The 16987-nt window shown below is 62.9% G+C and overlaps 2 protein-coding genes and 1 long non-coding RNA gene across 4 annotated transcripts; 2 read left to right on the forward strand and 1 right to left on the reverse strand.

Annotated features, from left to right (window-relative positions):
- The first annotated feature begins 612 nt into the window (after window positions 1-612).
- Window positions 613-10456, forward strand: MFSD12 (major facilitator superfamily domain containing 12). 2 transcript variants are annotated; one of them, XM_053965839.1, is made up of 10 exons: window positions 613-1000; window positions 5467-5677; window positions 6509-6632; window positions 6853-7050; window positions 7262-7354; window positions 7436-7528; window positions 8239-8409; window positions 8644-8738; window positions 9403-9533; window positions 10103-10456. In XM_053965839.1, exons 1-10 carry the CDS (start codon window positions 712-714, stop codon window positions 10195-10197), a joined length of 1500 nt encoding a protein of 499 aa, XP_053821814.1. In that variant the 5' UTR covers window positions 613-711; the 3' UTR covers window positions 10198-10456. The 2 variants fall into 2 exon arrangements, with proteins under 2 accessions (XP_053821814.1, XP_053821813.1); XM_053965838.1 differs by having other exon boundaries at window positions 7262-7528.
- Window positions 3319-7417, reverse strand: LOC128800562 (uncharacterized). Its single transcript, XR_008435009.1, has 2 exons — window positions 7328-7417; window positions 3319-3664 (listed from the first exon to the last, which is right to left on the reverse strand). It is a non-coding gene; the product is annotated as an uncharacterized LOC128800562 (long non-coding RNA).
- Window positions 10457-13545: 3089 nt separating the features above from the next.
- LOC128800558 (GRAM domain-containing protein 2A-like) lies at window positions 13546-16849 on the forward strand. Its single transcript, XM_053965831.1, has 12 exons — window positions 13546-13622; window positions 14028-14152; window positions 14246-14321; window positions 14500-14673; window positions 14772-14870; window positions 14996-15067; window positions 15144-15203; window positions 15471-15534; window positions 15800-15910; window positions 16015-16117; window positions 16312-16419; window positions 16499-16849. Exons 2-12 carry the CDS (start codon window positions 14046-14048, stop codon window positions 16512-16514), a joined length of 990 nt encoding a protein of 329 aa, XP_053821806.1. The 5' UTR covers window positions 13546-13622; window positions 14028-14045; the 3' UTR covers window positions 16515-16849.
- Window positions 16850-16987: the final 138 nt, after the last annotated feature.

The following is a 16987-nucleotide window of genomic DNA, read 5'->3' on the forward strand; positions in this document are numbered from 1 at the left end:
TGACTGGGAGCTGTGTGAGGGTGCTGGGGTCTGCGGGACTGCTATGGGCAGGGCAGGAGTGACTGGGGGTGTGGGAGTAATACTGGGATCACTGGGAACAGCACTGGAGTGACTGGGACCAGTATAGGGCCAGTACTGGTGTGACTGGGAGCACTGTGGGGACAGTGCTGATGTGACTGGGAGCAGTGTGAGAGTAATACTGGTGCAACTGGGAACAGCATGGGGACATTACTGGTATGACTGGGAGCAGTAAGGGGACAGCACTGATGTTACTGGGAGCAGTGTGGGGGTAATACTGGTGTGACTGGGAGTAGTGCCATGGTACTGGTGTGACTGGGAGCAATACAGGGCCACTACTGGTGTGACTGGGAACGGCGTGGGGGCAGCTGTGATGTGTCTGGGAGCAGTGTGAGGACAGCAGTGGAGTCCCGTGGGATGGGAGTGGGGACAGCACTGGTGTAACTGGGCATTCACCCGCTGTGCGGGCATCACTGGTGTAACTGGGGTAACTGGGCGCTCCCCCATCCCGCCTCCCCCTGCCCTGGCCGCCCCGCCCAGGACGGATCCCCGGGGGATGCGGAGGATCAGCGGAGCCGGCCCGTCCCTCCCTGTCTCTGCCATCTCCTCCCTCCTCCCTGTCCCCTCCCATTCCCTGGCGGTCCCTCCCGCCGGACCCGTCCCGGCGCTGTCCCCGCGGGCTCGGGCCGGACCATGGCGGAGCCCCCGCGGTCCCCGCAGTCCCCGGGCCCGGCGCTGCCGCTGCGGGCGCGGCTCAGCTTCGCGTGCGGGCACTTCCTGAACGACGCGTGCTCGGCGCTGTGGTTCACCTACCTGCTGCCCTTCCTGCACGCCGTGCTCGGCTACGGGCACGGCGCGGCCGGCGGGCTGCTCCTGGCCGGGCAGGCGGCCGACGGGCTCTGCACGCCCCTGCTCGGCTTCGAGGCCGACCGGGCCCACGGTTGCGGCCGCTGCGGCCGCAGGAAGGGCTGGCACCTGGCCGGTGGGTGCGGGGACCGGAGGGAACGGAGACACCTGGGCGGAGGGTGCGGGGACCGGGAGCTCTGATGGGGGGAGCCGGGTGGAGAGGGCTGACGCCGGGAGAGCCTTTCTGGGGTGTCCTGAGTGGGCGACATCCGAGGGGGGAACTTTACTGGGGTGCCGTGAGTAGAGAGGGATGATCCCGGGGGAGCTTTCCGTGTGTCGGTGTTGCGGAACACCCAGCAGAGCCTTTCTGGGATGCTCTAAGTGAAGAGGAATGGCTCCGGGGGAGACTTTCTGGGGTGTCTGTGTTGGGGGACATCCAGAGCAATGGCCATAGGGAGCCTTTCTGGGGTGCCTTGGGTGGGACACACTGCTGGGGTGCCAAAGATAAGAGACGGGTAACCCTGAGGGGCTTTGGTTAGGGGAGGGGAGGAGTGTGGCTGTGAGGGAGACCTTCTGGGGTGCTCTGGGTTGGGGGTCACCTGGGGGAGCCTTTCTGGGGCGCTCTAAGTGGAGAGGATGGCTCTGGGGGAGTCTTTTTGCGGTGTCCTGAGGGAGTGATCGAGAGTGCCTATCTAAGGTGACATGTGAAAATGGGTGACCCTGGGGGAGATTTTCGGGGGTGCCGGGGGGTGGGAGACACCCTCCTGGGGTGCCCGGAAGGGAGAAGGGTGACCCCAAGGAGCAGTTCTGAGGTGCCCTGAGTGGGGGCTACCCAGGGGAACCTTTCTGGGATGCCCTAAGAAGAAAGGGATGACCCTGGAGGAACCTTTCTAGGATGCCCAGAGTGGGGGACAGTGGGGGATGCTGGGTGGAGGGGGTTGGCCCCAAGCAGCTCTGCTGGGGGGCATGGGTGGGGGACACTCTGCTGTGGGGACGTGGAGGAGCCTCTCTGGGGTACAGGATCAGCCCCAGGGTACCTTTCTGGGGTGCCCTGGAAGAGGGGGAACAAGTCCAAGGGTGCCTTTCTGGGTTGGGGGATGAGCCTTTGGGGTTCCCTGGAGCGGGAAGGAACCAGGGTGCCTTGTGGCATGGAGGTCTCCCTGAAGATGTGGGAGCCTTTCTAGGGAGGGGGACCATCATGTGGCAGTGAGGTGGGGACAGGGTCCCCCCAGCTGGAGAGGGGCAGCCTCAGGGGTGAGCAGAATTGTGTGCCCTGGGGTAGAAGGGAGCAGCTCTTCCATGGAAGGGAGGGCTGCCCTGGGGGCTCTTGGGGTGCCCTGTGGAAGGTGAAGGGGCTCTGGTGTGTGCCCTGGGTGACAGGAAATGGGTCTGGGGTGCCTTGTGAGGAGGGGATAACCTGGGAGGTGCCTTTCTGGGATCCCCTGCAGCACTGAGGTAGGGACAGAGCTGCTCCATGTGTAGGGGACAGTGGGATGCTGAGCCTGGATGGGGAAGGGGCACCATGGTATCCCTGTCCTGCCTGGGCACCATCCCACCCTGGGGACTCCCCACTGTCCCTCAGGCTTTGTGTGTGTGGGTGGCAGCGAGCTGGGGTGAAAGCCACGTGCTCAGACCTTGGAGCTGCAGCAAAACCAAGTCAAAACCATCAGTAAAATCTGGGCTTTTACAAAAGTCCAGGTGCTTCCTGAGCAGCTCTCAGTGTCCCCAGGGCAGGGGACCCTGTGGTGTGGGGCCCTTGGCTGTGCTGGGGCTGTGCATCCCAGGGGCCAGCAGCGGGGTACAGCCATGGGATGCACAGGAGGCTCTGGCTCACAGGAATTATTGACAGGTTTGTCTTGCATTCTGCCCTAGGTCAAAAAATGCAATGGAGTGCAGGGGCTGGTGGGGACCCATCTGTCAAGGTCCCTCTCTGAGGGGACAGTGTGGTGTAGAGAGGGGTCCTTGGTTCCTCTCTGAGGGGACAGCATGGCCTGAAGAAGGATCCTTGGTGCCGTGACTGGTGCAGGAGCCTGCACATCCTGCTTAGCTGGCACTGGGGACGGGGCAGTTGATGGAAGAAATGGCCATTGATAACAATCCTCGGTAACAACCGGGCACTGCCTCGCCCAGAGCACACCCGCGGGGAGGGAGGACGGTTGCAGGATGGCTCCTCTTATCTTGATCCCAAATTTATCTCGACCAATGCTTTGTGCAACCCAACGGCAGCCTGATAAGGCGTCTGACCTTGCCGGAGCTTGGCTTGGTGAGTCAGGGAGAGTGCTGGAGGGGCAGCTTCACCCCTGCCCCAGCCTCAGCCGCATCGGCACCCTGGATTTAGGGAAGTGGCTGGAGCTGTTTCGTCCCCCTGCTCCAGCCGGGTGCTACCCGGCAAGCACAGAGGGGAAATGCTAACTCGGGCCTTGCAGGCAGCAGAGCACAGGCTGGAGCAGGTACTCAGGCTGTTTTCCAGGCCTTTATTCCCTTATTCCCAAGGTGGGGGCTTCCCTGGCGCCCACCTTGGCTAACCACAGAGTGACCAGCGGTGGTGGCAAACCCACCGGATCCAGCTCCTTTGATCACGCTGCAGCGAGGGGTGTTGTGTGGAAGCGGGGTGTCTCGTCCGGTGGCAAACCCATGCTCAGATCAGAGGAAACGTTGTGAAACCGCAGCCTCGGGGTGGGGGAGACACCACGAGTTGCTATCATGGCATCTTCCCACGGCGGACGCAGCCCCAGGGGTTCCCACAGGCGGTCCCCGGTGTGCCTGCCTGCTCGCCAGCTCTTTTATGGGGTCCAGCTTCCTGACGCAGTGGGGAGGAAGGGTGAGCATCTCTTTGCTGCCTGTCTCAGCCTGTCTGGCAGTGCTGTTCCAAAATCCCTGCCCCAGGCGCCTGTGCTGAGCAGCCGGGTGTTCTCGTGATCTGCTCCGCAGGGCCAAAGATGAGAAGCTGGGCCTTTGCCTGCCAGGGGGTGCTGCAGGCGGGGCAGAATGGTCTTGGCTGGACTCCCATGGCCCTGCTTGGGAGAGCAGGGGGTCCGCAGGACCCCTCTGGCTCAGTGCAGCCACTCCTGGACACTTGGGGTACATGGCTATTGGGATGCAGCCGTGTGCCAGATGGGCACAGCTCCATGGGGTGGCCAGTGGGGTGACCCTGGTGGTGGACACTGCCTGTCCCAAGGGGCCGCGAGGAGGAGGTGACACTCCTGTGGTTGTGCAGGTGGCGATGGCTCATGGGTGGGCACAGGAGCAGCTCTGGAGGCTGCAGCAGCTGGGTCCCACAGCTCCTGATTCAGCGCTCCCCTGGGAGCCCTCACAGCCCAACAGGGTTGCAGGGCCTGACTCTGTGGGGCCCTGGGACCCTCACCCCTCATCTGGGCCCAGCTAAAACCCAGAGAACAGAGAGGATCTGGGCTGGTTTGAGCCCTCATGAACCTTTCCATGCCTCTGGTTTGTCTGGGGCACAGGTACCACATGTGCCTGAGTCCCCTGTCCTTCAGAGGTCCTGGAGCACCAAAGCTGAGCACTGTGAGCCAGTGTGGGAACCCAGCACCCTTTGGTGGGATGGATGGGGCTGGGCTGGGATTGTCACTGCTACCCTTGGCTTTGCCCTGGCATGTATGGCTGTGCTGTGTAGGAGCGAGGAGGAGGAGGAGGAGAAATTCCCCTTCATGGATGGGAGGAAGAGGAATCATTCACGAGGAAGAGAGGTTCTTGCAAAGTGGAGAGGGTACCTTGGGGACCTGGCAAAGCAGGTTCCCCTCAGCTGTAGGAACAGCACTTCATCAGCACACAGTGAAGCTGGGGACATGTAGGACAGTACAGGGAGACATGTGGGACAGGGCACCAGGCTCTGCATCGGGGCCTGGGGGTCTGTGGAGCCACTTGGCAGATAGACTCTGTAACTTTGGGAAACGGGAGGGCGAGGCCAGGCTGGCCTGTGTGCCCCACGCAGGGTCCCCATATGCGGCGTCCCCAGGCTGCGTCCCTGTGGCTGTCCTGCCACAGCAGAGGGAGGAGCCTGGCTCTGATGTCCCTGACTCAGCGGGCCCTTCCCGGAGCCCCCGTGGCTCTGTGTCACCCTGTCATGCTGCGGGTGGTGTCTGTGAGTGTGGTGGAAGCACGGCTCTCTCTGCCAGCCCCACTCTGCCAGCCCCACGGGAGAGGGGACGTGGAGACAGATGTGGAGCCAGTGCCCGTGGGACAGCCAGAGCCCTCCCAGCCTAGGGGTGCCATATCACCACGGGCAGGCAGCAGGGAGGGGTTATCTGACTGGATATCTGCACCTGGGGACAGCCAGAACTTCGTGGTGTCTGTGGGTGTGACACTGAGGCTCTGTCATGGTGTCTTGAGGGGACAGGGCAGTGCCAGTGCTGTGCTGGGGAAGGACCTTGATTGGGGGGTGTCTGTCTGGGCTGGGTGCCACATTCCCTGTGCAGGATGGGCTGAGGAGGGGTCTGGAGCTCCACGTGTCTCATCTGGCTGGGGAAGGAACCTACCTCCCTCCCCAGCTCTGGGGTAGAACCTGTCCTGGAGAGGGCTGTGTGTGTCACATTGGAGTCCCAGCCAGGTGTGCAGCCTCTCACTGCTCCACTCTCTCCCCAGGCACCACCTGTGTCCTCGTGTCCTTTCCCTTTGTCTTCAGCCCCTGCCTGGCCTGCAGAGACAGCACTCCACAATGGGCAGCCTTCATCTACTACCTCCCCTTCATCATCATCTTCCAGCTTGGGTGGGCAGCCACACAGGTGTCCCACCTGGCCCTCATCCCCGAGCTGGTGAGCAGTGACCATGGGAAGGTGGAGCTCACAGCTTTCAGGTGAGCACAGCCACACCTGGAGGTCACCTGGGCCTGGGGGAGCTGCCCCGGGTCCCATCACTGTGTGACAGGAGGTCCCTGGGTGCTGTGACACACCAGACACCTTGGCATGGCAGGACAAGGACTGGGCCATGTGGGTGTCCTGTGGGATGTGCCAAAAGACTCTGGTCCTGGGTTGGTGGCCCAAAGTCTTTGCTGCCAGGAGGGAATGTCTTGATGCCAGGGATGTCAGTGACACAGCCCATGGGACACTTCCCTGAGCTGGGGACACTTCTCCTTTGGGAATGGATGGTGGCATTTAGGGGAGGGACTGTCCCTCCCAGATGCCCTCAAGGAGAGCTGGACATGGCTCTTGGTACTGTTCTGGAGGTGAGATGTCTCCAGGGCCAGGTGGGCAGTGCACTTGGCTCATCTCTGTCAGGACTGGGATGTGGGATGGGATGTTTATTCCATGGAGCAGGGTGAGCAGGGAGGATGTGGGGTAACCGTGGGTCCAAGTGGTCCCACTCTGGGGGTACTGGGTCAGGCAGCTCCTGGCATCCTTGAAGCAGAGGTGAGCTGTGCCTGGGTGGGGAACAGACTGACCTGTAGGGATCTTGGTTGCCTCCCAGTCATGCCCCGAGGCTTGGACTGGGCACACTGGGAGTTGCAGCAATAAGGCTGAGGCCTGGCCAGGTGCCTTGTGCCCTCAGAGGTGTCACCTCAGCCATGACACTGGGGTGCAGAGGCTGTAGCACATCTGGCTTGGAGGGCAGCTGTGGGCAGAGGTGTCCTGCTGTGCTGTCCCCATGCTTATCCCTCTGCATCACCCCAAGGTTTCCTTCCGCTCAGGTATGCCTTCACTGTCATGGCCAACATCACTGTGTACGGCCTGACCTGGCTCCTGCTAAACTTCCAGACGGATCAGCCCGACCACACGGAGCACCTGGGCCCACAGGACATCCCTGTGTTTCGGGTGAGTGGCAAGGCACAGTCTCTGGGGTTCCCTCTTCCCACGGCTCAGCTGGGGAGGTACTGGAGGGAGTCAGGGGGCAGTGCCTTAAAACCTCATCAACTGGGCCAGAGCCACACTGAGCCCTCCGTGGGGTCTGGGCACGCCTGCTTACCCTCCAGACTGCTGGGGGGCTGATGGTGGGCTGCCCCCCCTGCTGTGCTCACCCCCACTGCCTCACCAGAACTTGGCCCTCATCGTGGTGGGGCTGGGGGCCGTGTTCTCCCTCATCTTCCACCTGGGCACCAAGGAGAAGCCGTACCCACCAGGGGTGCTACCCGAGCCAGAGGAGAGCACCCCGCTGCTGCACAAGGAGCCCTCGGGCCCCCCACACCCACTGCTGCTCTGGAAGGACTGGCTGCTGGAGCCCTCCTTCTACCAGGTACAGCTGGGCAGGACTCCCCTGGCCTGGGCTGCTGCCATGGGGCTTGCTTAGGAGCGGATGGGGATGGAGAGGGGAGCTGTTCTGGGGACCCATCCACCCCCTCAGAGGGGCCATCCCCTTCCCGCTGGGCACCTGTGCCATGACAGCTGGGCAGGGCAGGTCCTTCCCACAGGCTGAGCGGTGATGCCCTGGTCCTGTCCCCTCCCAGATCGCAGTGCTCTACATGGCCACCCGCCTCATCGTCAACCTGTCCCAGACCTACATTGCCATGTACCTGACCAACTCGCTGCTGCTCTCCAAGGTGGGTGCAGGGCAGGTCCAGGGGTATGTGAGGTGTCCTGATGTGGCCTGGGGCTCATCTCCCTGTCCTTGTCCCTTGCAGAAGTACATTGCCACCATTCCCCTAGTGATGTACGTCAGTGGGTTTCTCTCCTCGTTCCTCATGAAACCTGTGAACAAATGGATTGGTCGGAATGTGAGTCCAGGGTCTCACTGGAGAGGTTGGAGTTTGATGCCAGGAGAGCACCAGGGGCCAAATCCTGGCTGTGAGCAAAGCTCCTGGCACACCTGAGCTGGAGAGCAGGGACCCCTCATGGACCCTCTGCCAGCAACCACCCACTGCAGCATAGGTCCTGCTGGGACTGGGTGTGGTGGGCAGGGATGGGGATCTGGGTCCTACTGGGACTGGGCATGGTGGACAGGGATGGTGGCAGGGGCCTGTCTTGTACATCCCTCGGGCTGGGGAAGGCAGTGCTGGCCCAGAGTTACCATGTCCATGCAGGCCTGACTGGGCTGCAGAGCCCTGTGGTGCCCATCAGGGACAGAGGTGGGGTCTGGTTACACTGGCCAGGGTGGGCACACGGTCTACAATGCCAGCAGGAGGGACCTGCTCCCCTAGTGTGTCCCCTCCATGCTGTTGGGTGCCAGTGGTGTGTCCCTCGCCCTCACAGACACATTTCCACAACTCTGCTTGGGGCTCAACCCTTGGGCTGCAGAACAGCCTGGAGCACAGCAAAGACCTGCTTTTGGGGTCTCCTTGTTTAAATACAGCTGGGACAGAGCCAAGGCTGTCCCTCATGGGTCCTGGGCAATGCTGGCCTCGTGTCCTCCCTGCTTGCTCCTCCCTCACCAAATGCCAGCTGATGTTTGAACTCCCCCTTCTCCCTCTGCCTGTCCCCATCACAGCTGACTTACTTTGTGGGCATCCTGGTGGTCCTGGCCTTTGCCTCCTGGGTGGCCCTGGCCAGGCCAATAGGAGATGAGATCTACGGGCTGGCGGTGCTGCTCGGGGCCGGCTCAGCCACCATCCTGGTCACCTCCCTGTCTATGACTGCAGATCTCATCGGCACCAACACGGTACAGCCACTGCTCCTGGGACAAGAGTGGGGGTCATGGCAGGCACAGCACCCACAGTCTGGAGTGGGTGCTGGCCAGGGTTAGGGGATGGAGACGCTGGGAGGGGGCTCTGCTGGGCCCCCGTCTGCTGTGCCCTGTGAGTGCTGTGCCCCGTGCTCTGCTGCAGTGAGGGCTCTGCCCATGAGAGGGCACACAGCACTGCGTGGCCCAGCGCGGTTCCCTCTCCTCCCGCAGCACAGCAGCGCGTTTGTCTACGGTGCCATGAGCTTCACGGACAAGATGGCCAATGGCCTGGCTGTGATGTTGATCCAGAACCTGCACCCCTGCCCGTAAGTGTCTCTGCAGAGCTGGGACCCCCATCGCTTGGGGGCCATGAGGAAATATTCCAGGGTTGGAGCAAGAGACACGGGAGGGAACCAGCTTGGATTTGTAGAGTCCCACAATGGTTTGGATTGGAAAGGACCTTAAAGCTCATCTCCTTCCACCCCCTGCCATGGGCAAGGACACTTTCTACTACACCAGGTTGCTCCAAGCCCTGTCCAACCTGGACTAGAAGACTTCCAGGGATGGGGCAGCCCCAGCTGCTCTGGGCACCCGGTGCCAGGACCTCCTCACCCTCAAAGGGAAGAATTCTTTCCCATCTAACCCTGCCCTGTCGTAGTGAGAAGCCATTCCCCCTTGTCCTGTCCCCCCATCTCTTGTCCCAAGTCCCTCTCCAGCTCTCCTGGAGCCCCTTTAGGCACTGGAAAGGGCTCTGAGCTCTCCCTGGAGGCTTCTCTTGTCCAGCTCTAATTTGTCTTAAACCCTTCTTCACCTTCTCTCCTGGCCTTGCACAAGGGCCCAAGCCATACCCTGGGGATATCCTTGCCCTGGGCCTTCCCCTCGCATCCCAGTGGAATCCAGTCCTGACTCTGATTGAGGATGTGGGACCATTGCCCGTAGCCTGGGACCCCAGTCCTGGCCTCCAACCACGTCCCTGCCTGTCCCCCACAGGACTGAGCTGTGCTGCCCTGCCTGTGTCGACTTCTACCGCTGGGTGATGGTGCTGGTCACTGGTGGCATCGGTGTCGCCGCTGTCACCACACTGTGCTCCATCATGGTGTGGCCCATCCGGATCCGCTACCGTGAGTGGGGCTGAGGGCTTGGGGGCAGCCCAGTGTGGGGCTGGGGGCACTGGGAGCCCTGTGGTCAGTGCTAGCCTGGGCTAAAGCCACAGTGTCTTTGTAGATGGCCCCAGTGGAGCAGCGGTGAGAGCGCTGTCATTACTGGGCTGGCTTGTGGCCATGCTTGCAGGGGAACCCTCATAGTAGGACACAGGGCAGGGCTATTGTCTCACTTCTCTGCTGCCCCCAGAGAGGGGCTATGTTTGCTTGCTGTGCCCTTCTGGGGGGCAACAGCCCCCTGGCCTGGTTATGGCCACACTGGCCCTGGGGCTCCAAGGGGTGGCAGCAAACGTGGGGGACTATGGGGTGACCTTTGGCAGGCTGAGGAGCCAACACTCCTGCTCAGTGCCTGTTCTGCCTCTTGGGGTGCCAGTGTCTCGCTGTGGGGTGGGGGAACAGGACAGACCCCTTGTGCTGCTTGGGTCAGGCCCCTGGTGCTAGCAGAAGAGTCCAGGAGGGCCAGGCCAGCACGTGAGGGTCACCCCATGCTGCCATCTCTCCTGACCTGTCCCTTCCTCCTCTTCCTCCAGGTGCTGTCAGCCTGCAGGGGCTGAGCAGGGCAAGGACCCCTGAAAGTGGCACTGGGAGCACTGAGGGAGAGAGCCAGAGCAGCACCATCAACTGAGCGGGGCTGTGTCCTCAGCCACCATGTCCTGGGCCACCGCGGTGCCACGCTCCGAGTCTGGAGGTTCCCCTGCACTGGGGGCCACCCTGTCTCCTTGCACTGGACTCACATTCCCACCCTGACCTCATGTCCCCATCCTGGACTCTGGTGTCCCAGACCCCGCCGGGCCAATGAAGGCTGTCCCTGCTGCGGTGTCACCGGGGCAGGGTCACCTGTCACCTCTCACCTGCACAATGAACACTAGAAGGGCCTAGGCCAGGCCGGGGCAGCCCCACAAGAGGGGAGCGCTCCGCCCGAGGTTTTAACCTGCTTTTGTAAGGTCAATACGTACAAATGGCACTTTATAAAGGAGGAGAAAAAGGAGAGAAGAAAACAACCACAGCGCTGACGGCCCCGGGATCGGGGGTGGGCTCCGCTCTGAGGTGCGGGACCCACAGCTGTGGTTGGAGCAGGTCTGGGGGCGCACGGGAGACTGGGGGGAGCCCGGCGCTGCTCCCACCCGTCCCCGGGCAGAGGGGTGCCCTGAGGGGCAGAGGGGTGCCCTGAGGGGCAGGGAGGTGCCCTGAGGAGCGGGAGGCGCCCTGAGGGGCAGAGGGGTGCCCTGAGGGGCAGAGGGGGGCCCTGAGGGGCGGGGGGCGCCCTGAGGAGCAGAGGGGTGCCCTGAGGGGCAGAGGGGGGCCCTGAGGAGCAGAGGGGCACCCTGAGGGGCAGAGGGGTGCCCTGAGGGGCAGAGGGGGGCCCTGAGGAGCAGAGGGGGGCCCTAAGGGGCGGGGGGCGCCCTGAGGGGCAGAGGGGGGCCCTGAGGAGCAGAGGGGTGCCCTGAGGGGCAGAGGGGGGCCCTGAGGAGCAGAGGGGGGCCCTGAGGAGCAGAGGGGGGCCCTAAGGGGCGGGGGGCGCCCTGAGGGGCAGAGGGGGGCCCTGAGGAGCAGAGGGGTGCCCTGAGGGGCAGAGGGGGGCCCTGAGGAGCAGAGGGGCGCCCTGAGGGGCAGAGGGGGGCCCTGAGGGGCGGGGCAGGGACGGCCCCTCAGAGGCCATGGCGGCCCCGCGCGCGGAACGGAGCGCGCGCAGCGCTGCGGATAAGTGATTGGTCCGTGAGCGGGGCTCCGCCCACGCGACGGGACAGCCAATGGGGGCGGCCCGTGCGCGGCGGGGGCGGGGACTGAGAGGGAGGGAGAGAGAGAGAGAGAGAGTGTGAGTGAGTGTGAACAGTGAGTGTGAACAGTGTGTGAACAGTGTGAGTGTATGAGAACAGTGTGAGTGTGAACAGTGTGAGTGAGTGTGAACAGTGAGTGTGAACAGTGTGAGTGTGAACAGTGTGAGTGTATGAGAACAGTGTGAGTGCGAACAGTGTGAGTGTGAACAGTGTGAGTGAGTGTGAACAGTGTGAGTGTGAACAGTGTGTGAGTGTGAACAGTGTGAGTGTGAACAGTGTGAGTGTGAACAGTGTGAGTGAGTGTGAACAGTGTGAGTGTGAACAGTGAGTGTGAACAGTGTGAGTGAGTGACTGTGAACAGTGTGTGAACAGTGTGAGTGTGAACAGTGTGAGTGAGTGTGAACAATGTGAGTGAGAACAGTGTGAGTGAGTGAGTGTGAACAGTGTGAGTGTGAACAGTGTGAGTGAGAACAGTGTGAGTGAGTGTGAACAGTGTGAGTGTGAACAGTGAGTGTGAACAGTGTGAGTGTGAACAGTGTGAGTGAGTGTGAACAGTGTGTGTGAGTGTGAACAGTGTGAGTGTGAACAGTGTGAGTGTGAACAGTGTGAGTGTGTGAGTGTGAACAGTGTGAGTGTGAACAGTGTGAGTGTGTGAGTGTGAACAGTGTGAGTGTGAACAGTGTGAGTGTGAACAGTGTGAGTGAGTGAGTGTGAACAGTGTGAGTGTGAACAGTGTGAGTGTATGAGAACAGTGTGAGTGCGAACAGTGTGAGTGTGAACAGTGTGTGTGAACAGTGAGTGTGAACAGTGTGAGTGTGAACAGTGTGAGTGAGTGTGAACAGTGTGATTGTGAACAGTGTGAGTGTGTGAGTGTGAACAGTGTGAGTGTGAACAGTGTGTGAGTGTGAACAGTGTGAGTGTGAACAGTGTGAGTGTGAACAGTGTGTGAGTGTGAACAGTGTGTGTGACTGTGAGTGAACAGTGTGTGAGTGAGTGTGTGTGTGAGTGTGTGTGAACGGTGTGTTCACGCCCATGGCTGTGATCGTGTCCATGGCTGACACGTACACAATCCTGTGTTTGTGTACCTGTTTGTGCCACGCGTGTGTGCAGGGATGTGCTGTGTGCACACGGGCTGTGAGCGGGAGGGTGCCGGGGTTATTCCATAACCCATGGGATGGTTTGGGTTGGGAGGGACCTCAAAGCCCATCCAGTGCCAGCCCTGCCAAGGGCAGGGACACCTTCCACTGTGCCAGGCTGCTCCAAGCCCTGCCCAGCCTGGCCTTGGGCACTGCCAGGGATCCAGGGGCAGCCACAGCTGCTCTGGGCACCCTGGGCCAGGGCCTGCCCACCCTGCAAGGGAACAATTCCTGCCCAAGATCCCATCCAGCCCTGCCCTCTGGCAGTGGGAGCCATTCCCTGGGTCCTGTCCCTCCAGGCCTTGTCCCCAGTCCCTCTCCAGCTCTCCTGGAGCCCCTTCAGGCCCTGCCAGGGGCTCTGAGCTCTCCCTGGAGCCTTCTCCTCTCCAGGGGAGCACCCCCAGCTCTCCCAGCCTGGCTCCATGTCGGGAGTTCTCCATGGCCCCCGTCCATGCCCTGTTCTGCACTCTCAGCTCCGTGTGTGCCCTCTGGGTGGGCTGGCACGGAACCCCTGTGGCTGTGGGGTCCCCATGGGGGCTGTGGGGTCCTGTGTGCACGGAGGACACGAGTGTGGGGTGAGAGGGGTGCAGGGGGCTTGGGGGTGTGACAGGGTGTGGCCAAGGGCAGGGAGGGACACCCTGAGTGCGGCCGGGAATGGAACGGGATCCAGGCGGCTGGAGCGGGAGCGAGAGGAGCGAGCACGGGGTGGACGCAGGCGTGCGGTGTCCCGGCACTGCGGGATGTCCCGGGTTTGCGGGGTGCCCACTGTGAAATGCCCCAGGATTGCAGAGTGCCGCGGGTCTGGGGCTGTGCCGCGCTGGTTCTCAGCACTGCTGGGACCGGAGTGCGTTTGCAGCTGTTTTGGGGGCAGCTGGCCGGTCCCGCATTCCCCGCGGGGACTCACCCCGCGCAGCCCCGGGGTGTTTCGGGCTGGGGCTGCCTTGGCCGCTCCCACGAACCTGCCGCGCCTCCCGGCCCCGCCCGCTGCCCTTCCTCGGGAGGAGGAGGAGGAGGAGGAGGAGGAGGAGGAGGAGGAGGAGGAGGAGGAGGTGGCAGCGGAGCAGGAACGGCGCTGGAAGCAGTGGGAGCGGGACAGCTCCGACGGGACGGGGGGCCCCGGCTGTGCCCCCCAGCAGGTACCGCGCGGGGCCTGCCCGGGACGGGGTTCTGGGGCCGCGCGTGGGTCTGGGGCCGCAGCCGCATTCCCGTCCCCTCTGGAGCCGGACCGGCCGCGCACTCCCGCGCCCAGCACCGCGCTGGCACCCCCGGTCCGGGGATCACTTTCCCCGTCACCCGCCGGAACAGGTGTCAGCCCTTCCCCGTCACCCCAGCCCCTGCTGCCCACGGGGGTCGCAGCCAGGACATACCATGGGACAGGCAAAGGGGTCATGAGACCGGGTGAGCTCTGCTGTCCCGGTCCCGGCGTGGCCTGAACCCCGTCCTCCCCGGTGTCCTCCCCGGTGGAGGGACAGGTTGGTGACACTGGGATCTGCTGTGCTGCAGGAATAGACTGTCCCCACAACCTGCCCCCTCTCTCCTAGCTGTCGGACTCATCCCTCATGCCGGGGAAGCTGAGGCGCAGCAGGCGGGAGGTGCTGGGGGAGAAGCAGTGGCGGAGCCTGGAGGAGAGGGGAAGTGCCCAGCTGGAGCAGCCCAAGCTCACCAGGTGGGTGCTGCCCCTCATGGGGGCGCATCCCGCACCCCAACCCCACATCCCACCTGTGCCCCTCGAGTCACCCCCTCCAATGCCTTCTTCCAGATCCAGTACCTATGAGTCCTCCTGCAAGGAGACAGAGCAGGCGGCCACGGGCAGGCAGGGACCCCCATCCCCCTCGGTGAGTCTTGGGGTACCGGAGCTGAGGAGCAGGACCCCAGCCCCATGGGCTCGGCTGGACGCTCTTTTGGGGCGGGAACGTCCTGGTTCCGAGGCAGACGTGGTGATGGAGCAAGGGGCTGTAGGGCGCCCGCGGTGCCAGGGCCGGCCCCGAGCACCAACCCCCCGACCTCCCGCAGCTGAGCAAGCAGGACAGCAGCTACCGCCGGGCCTTCGGGGAGCTCGCCGAGCAGAACGTGCTGCTGGGCTGCTTCTCGTGCGCCTGGCAGAGAGAAATGCCCTACCACGGCCGCCTCTACGTGTCCTCCCGCCACATCTGCTTCCACTCCAACCTCCTGCTCAAGGACATCAAGGTGGGGCTGGAGCGGGCGTGGGACCGTCGGGGCAGGCAGGGGCACAGGTGGCAGCCGGGAACACGGTGACACAGCCTGTTCCCCTCCCCCTGGCACAGGCCGTGGTCCCTGTCGCCTCCATCTCAGCCCTCAAAAAGACCAACACAGCGCTGCTGGTGCCCAACGCAATCAGCATCCGCACGGCCAAGGGGGAAAAGGTGAGAGCGGGGACAGTGCTGGGGCAGCCTCACCTGGGGCTATCTGGAGTGTCTCGGCCCCCATGGGCTCTGGGCCGTGACCGAGGGGGCAGCTCTAGCACAAATCCCCTTCTTGCTCCTGGCAGTTCCTCTTTGTGTCGCTGCGCCAGCGAGAGGCCACGTACCAGCTCCTGAGGTCGGTGTGCAAACACCTGCAGGTACACGGGGACTGGATGGGCAGGGGGGCTCCATCCATACACTGCAGGGCACCTCCCTTCATCTCTCCTTGTCCAGGACAGTGGCCAGAGCCCCCGAGACTCAGTGAGCTGTGAGAAAACCCTTGGGAAGTTTCAGGTAAGGCCAGGGAATGGAGGGCAGGAGGGTACAACAGGAGGAGGGGTGGTCCTAGCCCCCTGGATGGGGTGGGCTGGGTGCAGTGGCCCCTGGGAAAACATGAGAGGGGGAACATGAAAAGCCCCAGCCCGAGGCAGCGCAGACCCCAGGACCCTCCCTTCTTGTGGGTGACACAAGAAGGTCCCATCAGGTCCTGCCCGTGTCCCCATGGCAGTGTGGCAGGTGCCTTGAGGACACACATCATGACCGGGGCTTGTCCTCTTCCAGATCTCGAGCCAATCAGCCCTGGAGCAGAGCACCCCGGAGCCCAACAGCCTCCAGGAAGCCCCGGGTGAGTGGCCACCCCAGTGCACTCCTTGCCTGCTCACAGCCCTGCCCGTGTCCCCGCTGGCATCCGTGCCCCACTGGCAGCTCTGGGCTCTGCTCCTCCTCCCCAGACACGCGTGGTCTGGGGGGGACAGTGCGCCCTTGCCCCCCCGACCAGCATCCCCAGAGCTCCAGGGAGTGCAGGATCGGCACTTTGTGGCCCCGTGTGCCCCCAGGACACCTAGACCCCTCCTTGGGGCATTCATGGAGTGTCTCCTGGTCACCTGCAGATGAGGCAAACCTGAGATCAAGGCAAGCAGAGGATGAGGATGGCGAGGTGGCCCTGCTGGTTCCCCGCAGCAGCGAAGGGGTGCCCTCAGCAGAGACATGTGGCCTCTGGGGTGGGTCAGGGGGCTTGGGATGGGGGGGATGGTCCTGGGGGTTTACACCCTGGCAGAGCCGAGCACAGACTCTCAGTGCTACTAACACTGCTTTGTCCTGACAGGGGGACTCCACGCCGTGCTCTGGGCCTGGGCCACTGCACTTTGGTCCCAGATAAACCCCCAGCTGAGTTCTCTCAACATCATCATCATCATCTACCTGCTACTGTGAGTCCCCAGGACCCGCTCACAGCCCCGGTCCCCATCCCTACTGACACAGCCTTCTCCAGGGTGGCACAGGCAGGCCAGGGTCCCCTCAGACCCCCATGCCCAGGGCGAGCACATGGGGGCCTGTCCGTGGCACTGCTCCTTGCCCCATGTGGCCACCCTGTGCACCCTGGCTGATGCTGGCCTGTCCCCAGCATGGTGGCCTTGCTGCTGTCCTCGGGGTACATCGGCCTGCGCATCGCGGAGCTGGAGCAGCAGCTGTCCTTCGTGGGGGCTGGGCCAGACCTCAACCTGTCACAGCAGTGAGTGGGGGGCATGGCGGGGGGGGGGGGGGGGTCTCTGTCCCCAGCAGAGACTCCTCCTCACCCTGCCTCCCCCCAGGTACAAGATAACATGAGGCCACTGAGGACCATGACCAGAGCTCCAGCTGGGGCTCAGGGGCTGCTCTGAGCCCTTCCTTGGCCTCTCGGGGGGGCTCTGTCACCAAGTCCCTTCCAGCTCCCCACGGGGCTGAGAGGCTCCATCTCTCCCTGTCTGCCCACCCTGAGCAGCAGCAGAAGAGACCCAAGGAGCTCCCGGTGGGGCAGAGAGCAGGGAAGGGGGGCTGGAGTCAGCACCAACCCCCAGCCAGCCCCCCCTGCCAAAAGGGAGCAGGCAGAGGGGGCCAAGCCCCAGGCAAGGCAGGGGCACAGAGAACAGAATATTCTATTAATAAAGATTAATAAAAATCTATATTATATTAATACTTATTATTTGCTGGGCCAGATGCCACAGGATGAACATGAACCAGTTCCCCATGCACCTCCTGCTTCCCAGAACAGACCAGGACACAGCAGGACCAGGGGCTTTGACTCTGACTGGTGTGGGGAG

This window comes from Vidua chalybeata, chromosome 27 (genome assembly GCF_026979565.1).
Source record: "Vidua chalybeata isolate OUT-0048 chromosome 27, bVidCha1 merged haplotype, whole genome shotgun sequence".
NCBI classification, from domain to species: domain Eukaryota; kingdom Metazoa; phylum Chordata; class Aves; order Passeriformes; family Viduidae; genus Vidua; species Vidua chalybeata.

Bases quoted from the DNA above. Each gene is read 5' to 3' on its own strand.
- LOC128800558 (XM_053965831.1), top strand. From the start codon at position 14,046: ATGCCGGGGAAGCTGAGGCGCAGCAGGCGGGAGGTGCTGGGGGAGAAG. The intron at 14,871-14,995 runs GTGAGAGCGGGG...TGCTCCTGGCAG, and splicing joins GCACGGCCAAGGGGGAAAAG to TTCCTCTTTGTGTCGCTGCG. The intron at 15,911-16,014 runs GTGGGTCAGGGG...TTGTCCTGACAG, and splicing joins AGAGACATGTGGCCTCTGGG to GGGGACTCCACGCCGTGCTC.
- MFSD12 (XM_053965838.1), top strand. From the start codon at position 712: ATGGCGGAGCCCCCGCGGTCCCCGCAGTCCCCGGGCCCGGCGCTGCCG. The intron at 1,001-5,466 runs GTGGGTGCGGGG...CTCTCTCCCCAG, and splicing joins GAAGGGCTGGCACCTGGCCG to GCACCACCTGTGTCCTCGTG. The intron at 5,678-6,508 runs GTGAGCACAGCC...CCTTCCGCTCAG, and splicing joins GTGGAGCTCACAGCTTTCAG to GTATGCCTTCACTGTCATGG.